The 22,501-nt window shown below is 40.3% G+C and overlaps 1 protein-coding gene across 7 annotated transcripts in view; it reads right to left on the reverse strand.

Moving 5' to 3' along the window:
• The window catches only part of PWWP2A (PWWP domain containing 2A), a 47,205-nt gene that overhangs the window by 15,932 nt on the left and 8,772 nt on the right, over window positions 1-22,501 (reverse strand). For 2 of the 7 annotated variants that reach the window (XM_084636228.1, XM_084636229.1), the window contains exons 2-3: window positions 21,236-21,345; window positions 2,944-5,801 (exon numbers count right to left, since the gene is read on the reverse strand). In XM_084636228.1, the coding sequence (XP_084492354.1) occupies window positions 4,109-5,801; window positions 21,236-21,288 (1,746 nt within the window). In that variant the 5' untranslated portion in view covers window positions 21,289-21,345 and the 3' untranslated portion in view covers window positions 2,944-4,108. Of the gene's footprint in view, window positions 1-2,943; window positions 5,802-21,235; window positions 21,346-22,501 lie in introns of those variants that run through there. The other 5 variants (XM_084636226.1, XM_084636227.1, XM_084636230.1 and 2 more) reach the window with 4 other exon arrangements.

A 22,501-nucleotide genomic window follows, 5' to 3' on the forward strand; every position in this document is an offset into this window, starting at 1 on the left:
GACTGCATAGAGAGGTTGTGGAAGCTCCTTCGCTGGAGATTTTGAAAAGGAGGCTGGATAGCCATTTGTCTTGTATGGTGTAGCCACAACAAATTCTGCATCTTGGCAGGGGGTTAGACTAGATGACCCTTTCGGTCCCTTCTAACTATTATTCTATGATTCCAGCAGTACCATGTGCGCTAACAATTACATAGCTTAGTTACACAGGATGCACCATCCCAGCACTGTAAAAACAAATGCACCTACTATCAGGTATTTGAGAGTCATTAAAATGATCTAAAATTGATTTAAAGATACACCTCTACCCTGATATAACAGGGTCCTCGGGAGCCAAAAAAAATCTTACCGTGTTATAGGTGAAACTGCGTTATATCGAACTTGCTTTGGCTCGAGCATTTCCGTTATTAATAGTCACCTCCTGCCCCCTGACTCCTCAGAACCCCCCAACCCATCCAACCCCCCCAGCTCTTTGTCCCCCGACTACCCCCTCCAGAGACCTCCTGCCCCAACCACCCCTCCCAAGACCCCATCCTCTAAGACCCCTGCTCCTTCTCCCCTGACCGCCCCCTCCAGAGACCCCCCCCATCCCTAATCACCCCCAGGACCCCACCCCCTACCCAACCCCCCCGTTCCTGTCCCTTGACTGCCCCGACCCTTAACCACACCCCTGCCCCCTGACAGGCCCCCAGGGACTCCCACGCCCTATCCAACTCCCCCTTTCCCCATCCCGACTGCCCTACCCCCAGAACCTCCGAACCATCCAACCCTGCCTGCTCCCTGTCCCGACTGCCCCCGAGACCTCCGGTCCCTTATCCATCCCCTCGGCCCCAGCCCAGCACCCTTAACATGCCGTTCAGAGCAACGTGTTGGAGCCAGACACGCTGATCTGCCGGAGCGTGCAGCCGTGACCCCCAGAGCACTGCTTTACCGCATTATATCCGAATTCGTGTTATATCAGGTTGCGTTATATCAGGGTAGAGGTGTATTAGATTGTGAATATACTGAAAACCACAGGTACAGCACAGCCTGTGCTCACAAGTGGAAACATCCATTGGGATCTGGTGAGCACATTACACAATTTCTGGCAAATACAGAGCAGGTTGCATTGGATTAACCTCAAATTTTCCACCACTTAATAGTCCCCAAGGTCAGGATAATAAGGTATGAGATACAATTGCAGCTGTCTACAGTTAAAAAATTTTATCAATCCTTAACATTTGCTCCACCACTAACTCAACTAAATCTTTGGACGGAGAGTACACCACAGCTACTTTTCCAGGGTTTAAAAAGAAGACAGTGGTGAAAGCAAGCATTTTAGGCAATTCATATAAAGTACTGTGGTGCAAAGAACTGACGGGTTTTAGGTTATGAGACTAAGTACTAGAGAACAGTTTTTGTTCTTGATATTACATGTGCAAGATTTGTGCTATCTGTTCTACAAAAAGTAATTCACTATAAAGACAAAGTGTGTGTGTGTCATGACCACTCATTCCGTAAGACAAGCACACAGAGGTTCTTGTGAACTTATATTTGAAATAGATTGTTTCTTTCCCATCTCACTGAACGAAGTCTCTGAGCAAACTGACTATATATGCTAGTACTATGCTACTCTTATATGTATTACAGAAGATACTATCCAAAAGTTCTAAATATTTTAGAAAGTTGCAGCGAATTAAATATCCAAGTATTTTACCTCAGATTTTTGGCTCAGAACATCAGATGGCTTTTATGATGTGGGATCACTTCATTTTGAGGTGCCTGACAAACTAGATATCAATCTGCTCTATACATCTAGAGATGTCTAAAAAAACCACAGTGTGAATTTTTTGTCTTCTGAAAACAGCCTGCTTTAAATCACAAAGTAAGGCTTATTTACTGAAATACTGTAATTGTTTCTGTTTGCAGGAAAGAATATATAATACCAGAGTGAAACAGGATTTCACATTATGAAAATTTTCATTGTGTGTTTATTACTTTCAAAAAGCATTGACTGACCTCTTGGAATTTGTTTAATTGTTCAGGGAAAAAACCTAGTATAGTTGGAAAGTTAATTAGCATCCGAGCAAAATCAATTTGGACCAATATGTATGTGTGTGTGGTTTTTGGGTTTTTTTAGAAAACATACTAGATATTCAATAGTTACATGAATGTGATATCAGAGTAACTGAACACGGTTGGAAGAAACTCAGTGTTTTGGAAACCAACTGACTTGTCAGTTGCAAGGCGGCATATTAATCTTCTAAAACTGCATCACAATAAAGATTCTTTAATGGGTTCAATCATTAAATCCTGACACTGTGTATTTTAGTTTTACAACTACATTCAATTTAAGTTTAAATTTGTATTCCTCATCTCTGCTTTGCCAATATGGGCAAAATGGAAAAACTTGGGATGGGAATTGTTCTGGAATGAATGCAGCCAAATTCTTCACAAGATCGTACAAAGCTGAAACAGGGGGGAAAAAAAAAAAAAGATATTAACTCAAATGGTCAGGTACAGACCAAAACTAGGAAGGAAAAATGTAGATCAACTGCATGAAAATGCCCCAACACTGAGCAACAGACATGCAAGAGTAGCTAACAATAGTGGAGATTGGGCTTAATTAGCTTTTGACAGATGAAAAAAATGGTGATTGAAAACATTTCCCTACTGTATAAGTCATATTTTCTGTCTATAATTCAAATCTATGGAACAGAACTGAATTTATGGAGAAATAATTTGACAAGCTTTATCTAAGGCAAGAGCTCTCTACAAGAGCCAGTTTTTGGGGAAATAGATGAATGCTTAGTCTCAAAATTAGAACCCTAAGTATATACCAATAGTACTTTACAGCAAACAATCTTTTAAAAGTGCTGAATGAGAACGAATTTACATTTTAAAGGGTGTCTCTCCTCTAAATATCATGTACACAGAAAACACCCTAAAAAATTTTCAAAGCTTTTTGAGAAACACACACAAGTAATTCAGATTTAGTCGATTTTATTTACAGTTTTTGTACATTTCAGAGCATTACACAATTACATATTCTCATTTTCTGACCTGCAAACAGATACCTTAAAACGGAAATATTAAAAAAAAATATGAAGTTAGATACATCCAAAATGCAACAATTACACATCTGACAATTCACAAAGTGTAATTTACTAGGACGTATCCTAAGAATTTAGTAACAACCAGTCAGAAGAAAATCTGACTAATTTCAGCAATCAATTATTTACACATTCAAACAAAACCTCTCTTGCTCTAAACTCCCAGACAAGTGGCCTGGAAGATTTTTCAGTGGAAGAAAGACAGGAAGTTATGATTCACACCTATGCAGCATTAACAGCCCTTGATCCCAAAATTCTGAGAAACATTTCAGCTTTGCCTTTGGGCAAGAGGCATCCCCTCAGCTTGTCAGACCCTGAAGTGTCGTACTTGTGCCCCTGTGTGCATAGAAAGGCTGAGCGTTTGGGAAAAAAGTGGTCACCAAGACCCCATTTAATCTGGCCTTTAAACTCTGTTTAAAGGGTTTAGTTAAATTGGTTTCTAACATAATTTAAACTGGCCAGTGTGGATGAAACCAAGCATGTTTTTAAATATGGTTTGAACTCACTTTGGCCCCATTCACACTGACCAGCTATATGTATAGAAACTACTTAATGCAGAAGTGTTGAAACAAGGTTTAAAGGCCAATATAAACAGGACTTAAGGTTCTGCACTTCCCCTGGTGGGCCACCCAGGTCACAGCTATTACTTCCATCCCTTGTTTACCCTTTGCCATATAGTGACTAGATACATACCGGCTAGAAACTACTAAAAATTCCCTGCAAATAAACTGCCTTTCAGCTGAGGCTATGGCTCCTATGCATGGGAGGAGTTTTTAATTTAAAAAAAGATTCTCATTTGAAAAATACTGAAGTTCTCACTTTAGATTAATTTTGATTGCATGTTCAATTTGTTTAGTTTAACTTTTAAGAAACTGCTACAAATCAGAACAATTTTAGTATAAAAAGAGCAGCCAACTGAGTGCAACGTTCTGAATTGGCCAAGTCCTTCATGGTAGTTCTCTAACTAGGCTATAAATTTTGTGGAGCCTCCAAATTCTTGCCTACCTTACTTTCCACGTTCACGTTTCAAACTGTGTCAGCAGGGCCCGAACTTCGGGAGTCAGCTGCTTAGCAGCCTTAGCGGCCTCTGTGATGGCCTTGCGGTAAAGGCCCTTTCTCTTCTTATTAAAGCGCGACTGAAAGTTTTCTAAAAAGGGGGACAGTTGTGAAAGAGCAAGAAAAGATGTTGTTGGGGACCCAAACCACGAAATGCGGGCCTCCTGTCGAACTAAAAGGCCATTATCTTTCCGGCTCACAGTTATAGTAAGAATACGGGCTGGCCACCAAGGGAAGCCATAAATCTTGGCCCAAACAATGTCCCCTACACATATGGTCCTGCCATCTGGTGTGACACATTTAGAGACGTTTTTGGAAAAGACTTTCATTTTCAAGGAATTACTGAGCTTTTTCTCTTCCTTTGAAGAGGAGGAGGAGGAGGAGGAAGAGGAAGGTGCATGCATGCTGCCTGGAGGAAAATCAAAGCTTTCAGTAGAACTACACTCAGAGTTGGTGGATTTCAAATCATCTGTGCTATCACTACTACACACTGATGCACTGGAAGAGTCAGATTTCTTTTGATTAAGGGTCATGTAAACCGTTATATTGCTTTTGCTGCCTCTCTTGCCCAATGTCTGGTGTTCATCCTGATCAACAGTTACATGCACTTCACTTGTGTCCTGAACCTCACTGCTGGCCTCTTCAGGGCCTTCTGAGGGGCTCTGATTTTCTGAAGGGGCCTCACCTGCTGAGCGGGTGGAGGAGCAGCGAGACTGGGGCTTAGTTGCCATCTTGCCACTCCGTATTTTCTCAAGTCCTGTCTTGAGAGATGAGTCGTTTTCTTCATTCCGGTACCTTTGTGGTTTTAAACGCAATCGGGGTGGGAGGGAACCTGAGCTGGTGTTCTGAAGACGCCGTGTGAAATGGACCTTTGAATGTGCATTTTTGGAAGTGGAAGTTGCACTCTGTTTCTTTTGTGCCTTTTCTTTGGCCATTTTCAAAACTTCCCGAGCTTTTGCATGATCCATGTTTTTGCTCTGGAGAACTTTTTTAGTATTTAACTGAGCTTTCGAAGTGTTTGCTTGAGCAGAAACTTTAACTACTTTGCTTCTGCTGTGGGCAATATTTGAAACTTTGACCACAGCATTTCTTTTCTGGCTTTCATTTTGGCTTTTTCCATCTACTTTATGGTCAGTTTTAAGTCTTTTATTCACAGTAGTCACACTCTCATTCCTTCGCTTTTTATGATCCTCATATTTTAAGCAGTCACTTGCATTGCCACTTTTTTTAATTTCTTTTTTTTCTGCAACAACACTGTTTTTACATTTGTCACATAAGACCTGCCTGGGTCGTAATTTGATAGCATTCATAATAGAAGTGGGTTCCTCCCTGTACATTTTCCGTTTGGGCCGCTTAATTTTTCGGGGCGGAGGCTGAGGTATTGATTGGTTATACGTGTCCCTGATAAACAATGGAGGAGGATATGGCGCTCCCTCATGGAAGAGGGGAGGTGGTTTAGAAGTCCATAGGCTTTTAGCGAGGCTAGGTTCTGATGGCTGAATGGGAGAAGAGGAGTTATCAGGGACTGCACCACTGGCTTCACACTTCACCTGTGTCTCATCTTGGAATGGTTTACTTTGGAGCTGCATGGCTTCAGGTTTATCCTTGTATTCCCTTTTAGGAAATATGGTCACAGGGATTCCATGGGGTCCAAACCTTAAAGGGGAAAAAAAAGAATTTTAAGTGTCTTCATTTTTTACTACACTGAAACAAGATATTTTTAAGACGTCCATGCTAAGGAACTGCTATTTTTAAAGACATTTTAGCTATCTATCCAGAGTCTAAGAATGTAGTTTTATTTTTCCTCAAAACAAGACACTGGACCTATAAGTTTAACAATATATAGTTTGTATAAGGGCATGGCTACACTGGAAACTTCAAACCGCTGTTGCGGGAGCGCTCCCGTGGCAGCGCTTTGAAGTGCAAGTGTGACCACGCGCGAGCTCCCAGCGCTCCTGATAGTCTACCTCTACGAGGGGATTAGCTCCCAGCACTCGGAGCCTATTTACACTAGTGCTTTAAAGCGCTCTGACTTGCTGCGCTCAGGGGGGTGATTTTTCACACCCCTGAGCCAGCAAGTTAGAGGGCTATAAAATGTAAGTGTAGCCAAGCCCTTAGTCAGTGAACACAGGCTCCAGACTCATGAACAAATCTTACACAATAGTATCAATTTCTGAAGCTACAGTTTAAGTGGTTACCACAAGAAGCCCTAAACACACATTACTGTAGTCTAGTCTCAAGATCTCACTAATAGAAACAGGATCTACTTTGTAGTTCGACAGAAAATGAATGCTGAGAGATAGCTAATTCCAAAGGAGAGTGGATTTATCACCTCCCCACAAAGTCAGCACAAATTAAATTGCATGCTAATCCAAATGAGACACAAAATTCCTAGAAGTCTTTTGTGCAATACAAAAATATTTAGAATTTTTTTTAGAGTTATCAAAGCAGATTCAGTATGTTTTAAAAGTATTCAGTATATACATGCTAGTACCTGTTATAATGGATAAAATAAAATGTAAGCGATAGCAACCTTCATGCTTAATACACAAGAAGTTTTCCTTAAGAACAGTACTTGATCATTTGATGCATTACGTACAGTCTGAGACAGAATGCCAAGCAACTTTGGGTCTGTTCTGGCAAAGATATCCTTGTTACTTCAATACACTTGATACAAATATGCTCTCCCTTTTCTTCCCCCTACTGCACACCATGTCTTAAGCCATTCTATTTCTCCCAGCTAGCCCTAGTCAAGTTTTAAGATTTATACTGTAGCTACAACTCTTTTGGTGGAGTATGTGCAGGAGACTCAAACGCTTAATTCTAATACAATGGAAAAGAAATCCCTGAAAGAGCAGTAGGCATTGGCTCAATTTTGACTGGGCAACATGCTTCTGCAGTGACCACCCAGAGGCATGTAACATTTCCTGACACATGCTATAGAGAGAAAGCCATGTTTTGTCATTCTACAACACCTCTGAGGCAAAAGCAAGTGGGAGAAGTGGTAATTTCCCAAGTTTCATAACCACCTAACCACTTTCAAATATCCCTGATGCATGTAGGGTTAAACCCTTTTCCATTTGTGTTTACATTTTAAATATCAACAGTACACAGCCTGTCTTCACTGCCTTATTAGCTTAAGGTATCACTCAAGTTTTGCCCCTAACTTGACTCCAATTCACACACAAGATCTCTAGCTCAAGTTAAGTGGCATTTTAAACTCAAGCTAGCTAGACCATTAGGGATATGATTTGAAGCTCAAGTGCTACTGAGGTTCCCAGGAGTTAATAATGCAGTGGGGATTAACAGATAGTTACAACTCATTAGCTGCTAATCCAACCGCTCCAGTGCATTAACTTGAGCGAACCATTGCTCAAGCCCATAGATGAGAGACTGTCATGCAGCATGCATTAGTGTTGGCTGTACCATTCTTTCTTTTCAACATGAACTAAGTGCATAATTGCAGTAAATAAGTTAGGTACTTACAGACAGGTGTCACTTACCAATACACCTTAACTAAATGCAAACATGCTGAATGCTTCAAACTGTTGCAAGAAGCAGGCTGTTTGAACAAATGCCTATGTAATGCCTTTCATTTCTTGCTGCTCTATTATGAAACAGGGCGTTGTATGTGCTAGAAGATTCCTTACATTGTCAACACAAGTCTTTACTGATTTACTTTAATGCATACTGATTAAATGTGGTTTAAAAAAGTTATAGGTTATAAACAAAGCAATTTTCAGATAAAGTTGAAATGAATATGCCACATCCAAACTCACATGGGCCATTATTCCTCCCAGTTGTAGAGGAAGAGCAACCTCAATGAGTTTGGTTTCCACAAAAGTGCTGAAAGTAAACACCTGAAAACTTACAGAAAACTGACATAGTCATTACTGTTACCTACACACCAGCTACTGTTCATCTGACCTTTGAGCTATAAATAGCATGTTAACAGTTTAAGCACTACAGTGAACCTCTACACATGCTAGTGTGTATTGTTCTTCCCTTCCCCACAAAATAAACTAGATTCCCTTTGAAATTCAGTTCAGAGTCCTCTACCTGCTTAATATCTAAAGTTTAGACATTCCTCCATTAATTCAGAAGAACACTGTTCATTTTAACTATTTCTCTGATGCATTATTGAAGGCTTCAGACACTGTATACACACACACACACACACACACACACACACAGAAAAGAACAAATACTGCTACAGTTATTTGAAGAAAGAGTACATCAGGCATAAATCCACTGTGGGACTCATGTTTAAAAATCTGATTCTAACTGCCTTAAAGGTCCACCAAATGGACCATTATGTTTCTTCCATACTGGAAAGGAAGATCTTTATCCACTTTTTGATCAGTTAGATTAAGGTATCAGGATTTGAAAAATGCCTACAATAGACATTATCCCAAGAAGTAAACCTACCAGACAAGATATGGTAGTACTGTACATTAGCTGCCATGCACCAAGATCCTACAATTTAAAAGGACAAGAGAGCTGTACTCTTGATAATGGTAACTAAAAAGCCTCGATAAGCTTTCCATTTAATTATTTTTAAAAATGCTATTTTTCTTAAAGATAAAGGTTTTTTTCCCTGCATTTTCCAACGTGTTCTCTCTTTACAATAATGTAGGGGAAAAGGTGTAAAGGATTGAAGCCTGTTTTATAGCCCTCTGCTCTGGCTGAGCCAGCACCCTCCCTGTGAACCTGCCCTGGACTCTGTGAGAAGGTCATTTCCAACAGGGTCAGTTCTTGCAGTTTCTTTTATTTCAAGTTTCTGCAACAAAACAACTTCTTAGCATGTCCCTCAAGCCCATAAGTTCCTCAGCCCAAAAGTTCCTGACTTTTACCTCAGAGCCTTTGTGATAACAGGATTTCCCAGTCAACAGTACCTCCAGCCTCTATTGCATGTGTGGGCAAACTTTTTGACGCGAGGGCCACATCTGGGTGGGGAAATTGCATGCAGGGTCATGAATGTAGGGCTGGGGTTGGGGTGTGGGAGGGAGTGTGGGGTGCGGGAAGAGGCTCAAGGTAAGGAGTTGGGGCAGAGGAGGGGTGTGGGATGTATGAGGGGGCTCAGGGTAGGCTGATGAGGTATAGGGTGCAGGAGGGGGGCAGCACGGAGCTCAGGGCAGCGAGTTGGGGAGCAGGGTGCAGGAAGGGTTCAGGGTGTGGGCTCCCGCCCGGCACTGCTTATCTGGAGCGGCTCCGGGTAGCAGTGGCACTTACGAGGTCCAGGGCAGGCTCCCTGCCTGCCCTGGCCCTGCGCTGCTCCAGCACCACATCCCTGCAGCCCCTGCGGGAGGGGGAAAGAGGGCTCCACACGATGCCCTCGCCTGCAGGTACCTCCCCTGAAGTTCCCAGTGGCCATGGTTCTCCATTCCCAGCCAATGGGAGCTGCGGGGGGCAGTGCCTCAGGCGAGAGCAGCACACAGAACCCTTTGCCCCCACCCCCACCCCTCTCGGAGCCGCAGGGACGTGGTGCTGGCCGCTTCCGGGAGCGGCCCGGGGCCCGCAGTGCCACAGGGGTGGCGTTTCCGCAGGCCAGATCCAAAGCCCTGATGGGCCGGATCCAGCCCTCAGTTTCCCCACCCCTGCTCCACTGGCTACTGCTACCTGCTCCTTTTTTTATGAGGACCAGCCCTTTAAGCTCCAGGTCTTCTCCCAAGTGTGGCAGGTAGGATTAATTAGTCAGCCAGCTGCTGGCCTCTGACACCAGAGGAATACAATCCCTTTACTACAGTCACAATTATGCTCTTTACCACCTCTCCTATATTTGGTCTCTTCCATTTCTCTCCCGCACAAAAATTACCTGCATATTCTTAAAAGCCTACTTTTCTATCTTGTCTCCTCAATTCTTCCCTCTCTCCCTTGCTAAATTACATCCACTCATTCCACATCTACCCACTCCTTCATACATGGGTTTCTGATAAGTGTCAGCCCCAAAGAGCTACCAGATCAGAGCAAGAGGAGGGCCTACATTGTCAAGTGGCAATAACCAGACAAGAAAGTACCAAAAGTAGCCATTTTACAATCCACCTTCCCTTTCTCCCCACTCCCAGATCCTGGGTCCAGTTCTATATTTTTCCTAGTCCCTAGTTTACAGAGACTTAACTGTCTACTGCCTCAGTGAGCCAGTAACCCAGCCATTTTTCCTAAAGAGGACAACAATAGTTTGATTAGATGATATTGGGTTATTATTAAGAGGTTCTTTCCTCAAACAAAAAACAAAGGACAGCAAATTAATTTATGAAGTAACTATATTCTGTTGTGTTGCAGGGTTTCACTCCCATCTGCCATTAAATAGATTTTTTAAAAACTCCACTTCCCACCCAGGTCCACTTACCTCCAATTCCAAGCACGGACAGTTTGGAAACCTTCCCAATAGCTAGTTTTGAGGATGGAGGTCTCTACTCTTAGGTTTTTTGTTTTTGTTTGTTTGTTTGAGGCAAGTATTGCAGAACCATGGTAAATAACACTGAGAGCTGGCTTTTAAGTCCCATCAGATTAACAGAGGTCAGTCAAGTTTATATAAAGATGTGAATACCACAAACAGCTCTAACTTAGACAGTTTGTAACAAATAAGTAGTTCACCTAATGACTTCAATCACACTCGTCTGACCTTGTTGAAAGAGGGACAAAATCAGAAGCCTCAATTTAAGGTCAGCTTTACGCTCAGTAACCTCTCTCTTATTTTGGTCATCAAGTGCTTACCGGAAAGTGTTCTATTGCTATAGTATAAATCTAGCAACCAGAAACAATTTTAAAATCACTTTATAGAGTGTAAGATTTTCAAGACAGGGATATTGTTTTTTTGGGGGGTTGTTTTAAGACCACATAACACCTAGTCCACAGTGGATGCTGCAAAAACAAGGAGTAATGATGCTCAATTGTTCCTACTTAACAAATCCTATCCTCTTCCCTCTCAAAATTCTGTGAAATGTAGGGGCTAGTGAAGCACGGGACCCATGGGACAGTTCTGGGAAGTGTTTAAATAAAGGTACATACCAACTTAAGAGTCCATTGTATTAACTCACTTTGAAGCTGGGTTCTCCATTATAAAATGCAGTGCTTATAATGGATGTACCAGGAACAGTCATTGCATTGTTTGCTGTAACTTGCTACTGTCAGAACTGGTTTATAGTATTTTAACAATAGTCAAGACTTCCCCCAATGTTTTCAAACATGGGATAAGGCAATACTATGGAGATTCCACGCTTCTAGTACAAAGACTTCAGTGGAGCCAAAATTTGGCCCTGTCTGCCTTGAAAGACGAAGCTCCCAAATCAGGTTCGGTACAGCCAGTTTTCTCCAACAGCTAGATGGGTGCTGGCTTCTTACTTGGACACTGCCCCATAGCAACGGGCTACCTTCCATTTCTTGTATCTCTCGGTCATTAATAGGTTTAATTTGTTGGTTATTAGGACTCTAGTAAAGTTCCTGAGCCTATGTCTGGATGCATGGGTGGGGAGAGCATGTGGGTGGGAGAAAGGAAGAGATTGACAGGGTAAATTAGAAAAGAGAATTGTAGTGGAAAGGTTTGGGAAGGAGAGAACTAGAAGAAGAGAGTAGGGGTGAGAGAGAAAGGAAGGAAGGAAAACACTGAAGACGACAAACAGTATTTCTCTCTTATTGCAGGAGAAAAAAAGGCAGAAAAAGACAGAAAGAGAGCAGATCTAACAAAGGCAAGGGATACAGTAAGGGTGATTAATCAAGTAACTTGCCAAATACTATTCAGTTTTCACTAATTTATCAGATGAAACAACACAATGTACTGAATAAAAAATAAAAATCAAGTCCCATCTCTATTTCTGTAGTCACTCACTAATCACAAGACCTCAAAGAGATGTTCTGCTAAGTGTTTTTGCTCCACTCTCAGTTTCTTTGTATTATATAGACTAGAGTGTTTCAAACGAACAACAGAGCAAACGGTTTTAAATTTTGGTACAATTTCTACATGTTTACAAGTTCTAAAAGAAAGTGTTTTGATTAACTGGTATTAGCAAAGGTGAACAAGGACCACAAGAAAAATGCCACTATAAAAGTTCAAAGATGAAAAGCACATCACCGCTCTTCAGATTAATCTTGACATCATGAGTCACCTTCACTGGCCTATGCTCTGAACTGGAGTACATCCTGCAAGTCTAAAAGGTTTGTTGTAATGAATGCCATCTTTTAAAACAACCAAAACCAATTCGGCAACATAAGTAAGGCCTGTCTAACCATTCAGTTTGAAATAAATGCAAAGTGGCAAACACTGCAAGTGATATCTTCAGTTTGTCCTCATATCCAAACACAATGGTAAAGCTAAGCAAGAGCATTCCATGCAGAAACAACCTGTCTCAGGTACAATATTACTTTCTACTTAACAGAATGCCATCCCTTGAAGTTAACACCACAGTTTCTATGATCTGCTAAATAGAAAAAATTCCAGTGATGAGTGATTTATATTGTTCATAGGACAATGTAATCTATAGCTTTTCATTCATTTTGATGTAATTACACAACCTACAACTACACCCTAGGTCCTTATCTGAAAGCAGGAAAGATCTTGTGCTAGAGCCTCTTATGTAATTGAGCTGTGCTTGGCACAGGACTAGAGGAGGGCAGAGCAAAAGGTAGTTTAAGAGTACTTAAACCAGGTATTTAGCCCAGGCCTGGCATAATTCACAGCAGACCTGTAGCTACTCTAAATTACAAATGGCTGCATGTGAGCCTCCAGCATGTGTTCCAGGCCTGTGTCAAAAAAGCCCCACCAATATCAGGAAGGGGTTGATGTAGAAAATGCTACGCCAGTTCTTGCCACCTACCAAAGAATTCCCCTCAGAGGGACAGTTAACCTGGCTTTCCTGAGGCTTTGTGACAGAGTAGGAATCAGGACCTGTCCCCTTGTTTCAGCAATATATAGCTGAGGAAAGACTTTATTATTCCTATTAACATTTTATAGTAATGCACTGCTGCATTTAAGTAATGAGCTTGACATATCAGTCAGAGGTCATTTCAGCCTCTGAGATAATGAGCTGGGTGCACAAGTATTAATGCTGGGTGCTTAGGGTATCAGGGGATGACTAGAATAAGTGTTAAAAACAGAATAAATGAAGAAAGATTTAGCAATCCCAGAGAAGAGTGAAGAATGTTTCAGTCATGAAGTAGCAGAAGTAGGGCACAGACAGATTACCTGTACCAAAATAAGGAAACTTTCTGGAGCATAATCAGCCTTACTTTTAAAACAAAGACCATTTCTGATACTACCAAGTTTACCATGTCACTAACTTTTTGAAGTCATCACTGGTCAAGTACTTCATAAGGTTTTTGTGCAAGTCCTGTAAGCTATGAGAATTAATGAATATTCAGAGCTAATTATGTGTCCTCTTTAATTATGTATAGACTAGTTAAGTGACATCAGTAAAACCAAAAGCTGCAGAAGCATCTCACATAAATTTATGTAGATTTTGCTTTTTTCTAGTTATCAGTTTATCAAAATTCAAGTTCTCTGAAGGGTAGCGAGAAGAAAATAATGATGTACACATTCAGCATTCTGTTCTCAAGTGGGGTGAGCTACCACAAAAATGTGAAGTATTTGAGTCTTTGCCTGTATGTCAATTAAGTCAAGACTAAAGCAAGAAATGTGGGTATACGTTATAAACACTCTTCTACGATTATGAACCTATTTAGGAGTTGCCTGTTGTGTTCTTCAGACTAAACAAATGCACACAAGCATTTAAACAATGAATGATAGCATGGAGGTTTACTTTAATGGGGAGGACTTCAGTGAACCCTTCCTGCATTTGCAAACTACATGGGGGAGGAATGGAGTAGAAGGGGGAAAAAAAGCTTTTCTAGCAAGCTAACGCCTCCTGCAGAGAGAAGCCAACTAGGACGGTTTTAAATCTAATGACTGAATGTGAACCATGTTCCTTCAGTCTCTTGAAAAGACTTATGATTTCATGGTGTCTTGGCATAACTATCAGAATGCATGATCACTAATTTGAATCAGCACAGGAAGTTGATATTTTAGGAAAGAATCAGATTTGATCTAACACATCATTTACAAGAAGTCCATTGACCTCTGATGTGTTATCACTGATAGTCAGCCTACAATGGTCTGATTATAAATTAAAATATTCTGTTTATTTTTTTTGTTGTTCAGACCCATACAGCATTCCTTATGTGTGTTCCACAGAAGCCATGACAGGAATCATTTGGTTTAAGGTTCAAACATTTTGTAGCCTATTGGCTACATTTACTAAAATATTTAGCACCACTTAGTTCTGAGCATCTTTGTTTCATGCATCATCTACCTGATTAATTGAAATATTTCACTTAGAATTTGAAGGAATTAGTTTAATAAAGCTCCAATCTGACTTTATGCACATTAGTATTCCAGAATAGCTATACTGGTTATATATTATGTAAGCTACTTAATACGAAGCACAATATCCTGAATACAGGTATCCAGAACATACCCCAAACATTTCACTATTATTCTGCTTAGTGTAGAATTTCAGTGTCTAAATATACACTAAGTATCCACTGGGACACCTTACTGAGTAGGTATCCACAGAAGCTGAACTATGTTCTTAGTAGTTTATTTCCATCCAGAGTAATATGGCACCAGAGTTCACAGTTCAGAAAATGCAGTATTTCATTTAGTCAAAGTTCCAGAACAATGGCTTGCACCTCCAATTTGAGTTACTATGTGCTGTTTCTACAGAAATGGAAGTAAGTGGCCAATGCCTTTCACCACCCAAAACATTGCTTATTAGGATCTGCTAGTAGTAATAATTATGCATGTCCTATGCAGACAGGGTTGGACTGATGGACTCTACATGTAAACAGAATACTTATGGAATCATATTTCTCTTACATGTAAATGACAATCGCAAAAAGTCTTTATTTGGTATAACTTCTAAGCATGTAAACATCTTCCAACTGAAGTCAAAGATTTCTAGTTAAATACCGAGTTGAGTGTTTTAACAAAGTTACATCAGGGATTAACAGTTAACACCTGTCAGAGGAAGTGGATCAATATTCAACAGGGCTTTTTGAAGGCCCAGATTGAGCTTCACATCGCACACTGAATTTGAGAAAACACTGTACTGCTTGCAGCTGCATGCTTGTAGGTCCCCTTATGTACAGAGGAATCAGTTTCTTTCACTGCATCTTTCCCACCCACAGAGGACCCTGTGGATCCACAGCTTCAAACAGTGAGGGGAAAGAAGCTCACTAACCAACAGTAGAAAATACTGATGTAAAAACAGCTAAAAGTTGTATTACTTAAGAGTGCAAGCCTGAAGCTAAAAACCTCTCTTTGAAATAGGGGGAACCCCACGGGCAGCAGCCTACAGCTTCGTGAAACCACATTCAGTATAGACACACAGGGCCATCTTCCGAGAAGTCCGAAGGATCTGTGTATGGGGTAGGTCCAACCCCCTGATTTTTCCCACAGAGGTGGTAATGTAGTCCCTCCCCTCTCCTTCTGGAAGAATTGGAAGGAAGCACCATGTAAAGTTTTCTGCAGCTTCATCTCCACATCAGCATGTCTAGATAACCAGGTTACACTTTGGTAAAAAATACATGCCAATTTTGAAACTGGTTTTTGTTTTTGAACTTTTACCTGGATACCAAGTACAGCTTTTTTCTTTTGTCATGCCACAGTGCTAGGGTCTCTGGGCTGATCTAGACAATTTTCACACCTATAAACTCAAACTCTTTTTAAATTGGTTTTGTTAAAATTGTGCAATCCCTTTTTAGTAGACATTCTTTAATTAATTTAAAAGTTCAACAAGCATGTTGCACTGATTACAGTCATTCAACCAATAAAGAATCACCGATGTATATGCTCAACCTTCACTTCACCTCAGTGTAGTTTGTCTGGGAATTTCTTTTTTAAATAAAAGGAGTACTTGTGGCACCTTAGAGACTAACCAATTTATTAGAGCATAAGCTTTCGTGAGCTACAGCTCACTAACACTAAACCAGAAAGTGAGAAAATACTATCATGCACTATTTCAAATGATCTAAAGATTAAACTGAAGTCTTTTTCAATTTTAACTTTTAGCACCATATTTAGTTATGCTCCAGACATAAAGCAGTCAGAACATACCAGGTTGTACACCCAAGTTTCCCGTCCACCCTCCTGTCCCCACATTCCCTCAAGTGAAGGGAAGCCAAGTTGCCCTCAGGAAACATGGTGGCATCCTAGGCTGTCAGAAGGTGGAGAAGAACACTAGAAGAAGCAGATATTTGCACTGGCCATACATATGAACGTCAGTCCAACTGAGAACAACAGAAGATGGCAGCCATTTTAAAATAGGGCAGTTCTTTGTGGAGTTCTCTGTAGTCTAAACTGGAAACTTTTGCCAGCACAGGAGTGTCAGTGGTGTGATTTCTTTCTAAACCAGCTGAAGTCCTAGTGCAGATGTAGTTATACAGTTTATTTTGCTTTATTTAGAATAGCTATGCCAGCAAAATTTAAGTTTGGACGAGATCTTGTTCAGCCTCTTTTTTGTGAGGAGGAAAAACGAAAAATCTTAATATTATTTCTTTCAAAAGTAGTCTATGTACAAGATTCCAGAGAAGTTTTTTACTCTATGGGAACTTTGAGCAGTCCACATTTATTCCATTATTAAAATGAATTTGTCATTAGGAACAATAAAGAGGTCAGACAGGATACATAATACCTTAGGAGACTCATTTTTAAATTAACTTTAATTTGATTAATGCATTTAAATTTCCAAAAATATTGCTCTATACTTGGAAGAAGTGCTAGGCTTTGGGGGAGAATATGCTGTAATTTTCATATATCAGAGAATCGCTACTTTAACTGAAAAACTCAGTCCCACCATGACTGACACCTCCATAATTCTTTTTAATTATCTGCATTACAATAGCACCCAAGGGCCCATAATTATGGGCAAAGAAAGAGCAGACACTACAGAGAAGTTTGACTTTTGTGGCTGTTTCCTAAACAGCTTATCCTACCTGGCTTTTTGACAAGTCCAAAGAACAACTGCGTTTCCATACTCTTTAGTCACCAGAAAGAGATTGTGACTCTTAAGCTATGGCTATGCTAGAAAACTTAAGAGGCACAGCTCCACCACTTTAAACTCTCTGCACAGCTGCTCTAAACTGATAGCTCCCATCAGCTTAATTACTCCAGCCCCAGCAACCGGCGGTAGCTATGTCGGCAGAAGAAGCTCTCCCAGCAACATCAACACCAGCGCTTAAGTCAGCATAAGTTATGTCGCTCAAGGGAATGGCTAATTCACACCTGAGTGACATAGTTTATATCGATTTAAACTTTAGTGTAGCCATAGCCTTTGTGACATCTTGCAGATTACGCAAGGGAGACGAAACAATGCTACAGAGTCAAACGATGGGCAGAAGTTAGTACCCCCTCCCCCAAATTTTGTGACTGAATATTAGCTTTGTAAACTTCAGTACTTCCATAAAATCTAAGGCAATATCAACCTGCACTGTAGTTCCTTCCCAAAACCAAAATTTAAGCAGTTGTTCATGACAACATGGGATTTGGACAATTTTTCACTACTCTTGTATTTTTTAATAGAAGCTACATTGGTTTGACTGGAGAAAATTCTTTACCCTTTCAGGGACAGTCAAATAAAAAATATCTAAAGACAGTTTACCTATATCATTGCCACAACCTTAGATTCTCAGAACTCAGATTCAACGTTAATCTTACGTTTTATTTTTGGGGTGAAAAGTGAAGAGAGACTAATCAGTTTCACTTTACAAAGGTCATGCTTTAATTAACACTAAGCTGCCATGTTTGAGCTGTAAACACTGAGAAAATGTGTTTATATCAAACAATCTTTGGGCCAACTGTGACAGTTCATGTAACCTCACTGGGGTCTACAAATTCTTTCTCCATATGGAAGTAGAAGTTCTATGTGAGCAGAAGCAACATAAGATTCTAACCACTTTAGAGGTATCATTGGGAGACAGTACCATAACAAAGCAACAAAAAGCAATTTTACAAAACGAGTTAAAGATTTATAAAGTTCAGTTAAGCCAAATGGATAAGTTACATGACAACTCTGCTTTTAAAAAATCATTTTCATTACCATTTTGTTCCCAACCAAAACCCTCTTTTCATATTGGCAGACAAAGTTATATGTCAGATTGCTAGAGATTAATGCTCTCTCCTCTGAATTCTGGTATCTCAAGCTTTCAAATGGCAAAAGACTTTGGTTTCTAGCTCTCATGGTTGTTCTTTCCAGAGCTGCTATGATGAAATTCAAAAAAGGGGGAAAACCCTGCATGTCAGAATTGTGATTAAGGTTCAATACATCATGATATTTTGTTTCTAGCCCTGGTATCTTTCTGTTTCTAAGCTAAGAATTCTGTGATTGTTCACAAGAAAATATAACTTAAAAAAAACTAGACATGAGGGACTAGGTTTTTTTTTCGGCACGATGAAGTCTTAAGACCCCGCCCAATGTAGTTTTCAATCCTGGAATAGTGTTCCAACAGGATGAAAAGCACTCCCACACCACCTCTTAAGATTTAGAAGTGCTATACTTACTAACGTTTGCTTTCTCCAGGTGCAGAGTGAGCCTTGCCGCAATTCTGAGCCAGCAGGTGGCATTAATGTATCACAAACCAATATAGCCGCATGCAGTCTCATAAGACCCTCAGAATACATTGCATGCGTAGAAATACATTAATTTAAAAGGAGATTGTGTCTAACAATTTTTGCAGATGGCAACTGATATTACTATAATTAAAATGTTAGAGAAAAATATCTATCCAAGGTCACCATGTGCATGATCAATTTCTGTTTTGATAGTCAGCTACACTTCCCATCTCATGCATTAAGATGATACCACCGCTTATGCACTGGGAAGGAGCTCTCAAGCATTACCTTCCTGAGACTATGCAAGGAGCTTAACGGTAATAGCAGCAGCACTACTAGAGTTAAAATCAGCAGCAGGCAGGCATGTGGGAATGTAAACAGGAGGAGAGTGGACTCAGTGATGCTTGTTCTTGAATTTTCCAAAAAGACACTTCAGAACATCAGCTTGGGTACAAAAACTCCCTTTAAGAACTAGGTCCTGGGTATGAAAAATGTTCGATTGGAATTATATAGGGAATTGGAGTGGGATCCAGGAGACCCAGGTGAATTCCCAGAGCAACTTCTGACCTCCTATGTGACCATGGAGAAGCTGCTAAATTACTTTGTGCCTCAAATCCCCATTTGTAAAAGTGGGTATAATACATCCTTATCTGACAGGGATATTGTGTGGATAAAGTTCATTAGTGATTAGGGCACTTGCTCAGTGATGAGGGCCATAAATACTTAAATAGGACATTCTATTTAAAGGGGGTACTCCAACAGAAAAAATGTTCATATTTGTCAATTAAAAATGTAATTGACAATGTTCCCTTATATATGCACTGTTGACCTCATTTAAAACTCTGCTGGAATAAATAAAAAGGCTAGCATTTCATTTCAGCAGCAGAAACAGAAGTAGTAGAGGTTCAGAGAAAAACAACAAAATTGGTCGAAAGCATTTCGGCTGTGCTTCCATCCCACAATACAGGAGTGACAGCACTAAAATTCAGAGGGGCAGTAAACTTGCCTGTATGAAATGCATATTTTTTACACACAAGTTAACCTTCAAACTCATTGCCATACGATAATGAGGCAAACAGCAGCCTCATTTCCATTTGCTAGACTACAAGTGCTATTAATCTTTATTCTTCAGAGAGTAAGATGGGTGGGGGGAATCATAGTTCACTGTGGGTAGGGTGAGTTAGCACCTGTAACTGAAGATGTTGGTAACCATTAAAAAAAAAGTGGACTAGATTAGAATTTTTTTTTTATTCTTACCAAAAACGTACTTGACTTTCATAGGAACTGATAAGTTTAAGATTTCTAGGAGAAGCAGATTTGGAGGCAGTGGCCATGTCTGCACTGGAGAAGTTTAGAAAAATTCCCACAAATTCAGATGAACTGGTGGGAGCAAAGTTCCAATGGACATATTTTTTTCTATATTAGGATTCCCACCGTTTCAAGTAAACCAATGTTAGAACTTGTGGGGGCTTTTGGTTTGGTTTTTCCCCTGTGTAATGATTCCTATAAAAAACTGCAACATTCAGTAAACAGAGACTCCCAAAAGAGTTAAGGTTAGTCAAAACTTGTATACTATTGATGTTTTTAACAAGTCCTGCTACATGAATTATACATCTCATAAAAGTCAAATGAAGGGACCATCATAGTTTTCTGATATTGACAGCACTGTCCTAAGGCAGTAACAGGCCACCAAAGCGTAAAAATCTAGATAAGCTAATTGCAGCAAAATAAAAATAGCACAGAAGTGGAGTTTATTTAAAAAAATGTGTTTAACATTAAGTGCTGAAATATTCTATAGGTAAAAAGTGCCTAGTACATTTCTAAAGTTAACATACTACTTTATTCTTCTTTTGGGGATTTGAGTCCAGATCTCACTTGCCAGCTCACATACACTGGTATCACTAGCAAAACATTGCAGAGCCTGTATGTAAGGAAGCCCAATTCTCACCCTAGGCCCGCTCCAGAGCTTTGATTTAAAGAGAGAGAGAGAGAGAGAGTCCAAACTGTATCTTCCACATCCACCTGAAGAGGGACCATCCATGAAGTCCAGGATGCACATGGACAGAGGGGCAGACACAGAAAATGCATCATTCCCTCATCAGCCCATAAGAAGAGGTAATACAACCCTTAGCTGTACTACCTTTTCCACAAAGTCCTCTGTGATGAGGAATGCTTCCCCCTACCTTTAACAAATGATTTGGGGCAATCTTGGAAGCATGGATCCACTGACGCCATACTACCCAGGAATCAAGGAGCCCCTCCTCATCCGTGTGGAGCCATAGTGCTTCTATGCAGATGGCCCTGTGCCTCAAAGGGATATTGGAAATTCACATGTTGGAGGATCCTCAGTGGTGAGACAATTTTTGTACCCAAAAACCCCAGACATTTACATCTATGGGGATACACTGGGTCAAATGTACATGTTTAATAAAACGCAGGTGATTTGTTTGTTTTTTCAGGAGGGGAAATAAATCAGGATTTTCCTTACTCATACATACAGGATCCAGAGTCATTTAATGGCAAGTGCTTTGACACCCACATAGTGCAAGTGACTGAACAGAGTGAAAGCCAGCAATTCTGAGGGTCTGGACTTCAGATCTACAAAAGAATAGAATTAAAAAATAAGTTAACTGAATGCACCCGTCACTGGTTTGGGGCTTTTCAGTATTTCACACTAGAAATGTACATTACACACTTAAAGATCAGCCTCAAATCAATTTAATAAAATGTGAAAGTGCCTTTAGACTTTTCAAACTATAGGTGGTTAACTTCTGAGCTGTGGAATTAGCTTCCACGATTTTTAAGATGTTTCCAACATCTTAAATCATCTTCATTGATCTTAGAAAAGGCCATACACCTCTCTAAATATCTGCCCCCCAAAAAACAAGCTGGTTGAAAGCAAAAATGCAGAAAGCCATTGGCCCCATTTCTAAAGGAAGCACTAAGAGCAGAGAGACTATATAAGTAAATAATTTATTTAAATTGATACAGGTTCTCTATGTCACAACCACTATCTTGGATTACTAGAGTTTAAGAACATTTGCAAATTCTGATTTCCAAGATTTGTGTTTTTTACTTTTTGCACTTCACTTAGAACAGGCAATGAAAATAGCCTAGTCAATGTCACTTTGTTCTATACTTGTAGTTTAATACTTCAGCATTAAGCAAACACTAAAGAAGATATCACTGGGGAAATATAAATATCTGTAAATACTTTCCTTAGAATTTTCTGAACAATTTTTACTCCCATCAAGTTGTGCAAGTTTCCCCGAAATGCTGGACTTGAACTAACAAAACTGTCTCTTCGGGCCCAGATTTACTAGGTGGATATTGGTTCCTTGAAGAGAAAGCCCCTCCCCAGATGCAAGGAGAATCATACTAGTAAACCCTTCAGGACTCCAAGAATCTTCAATTTGAAGACTGCTGTAATCCAAAAGGTGTCAGCGGGCTTTTAAAGGATAGCATGACATGACTTGGTCAATGCAAGCTGTAAATTAAGAGATGAGCACCCAAAACAGAACTCTAGATCTGAACACCCCTATGATTTGGGGAGGCTCAGGCCAATTCTCTGCAGTTCAAGCTCATGACTGTTAACAGGACCATGGAATTAAGAAGGCCCAAGATGAATCCTAACTGAGTTAGAGGGAATTGACCATGTGCTCTTCCTGCCTACCTCATGTTTTCTAATTCCCACAAGGCAACAACTCTTATTATTTAAAACAGCAGCACGAAAAGGTGGGGGGGGGAAAAGTAA

The sequence above is a fragment of the Lepidochelys olivacea genome (genome assembly GCF_965140295.1).
Source record: "Lepidochelys olivacea isolate rLepOli2 genome assembly, chromosome: 8".
Taxonomy (NCBI): domain Eukaryota; kingdom Metazoa; phylum Chordata; order Testudines; family Cheloniidae; genus Lepidochelys; species Lepidochelys olivacea.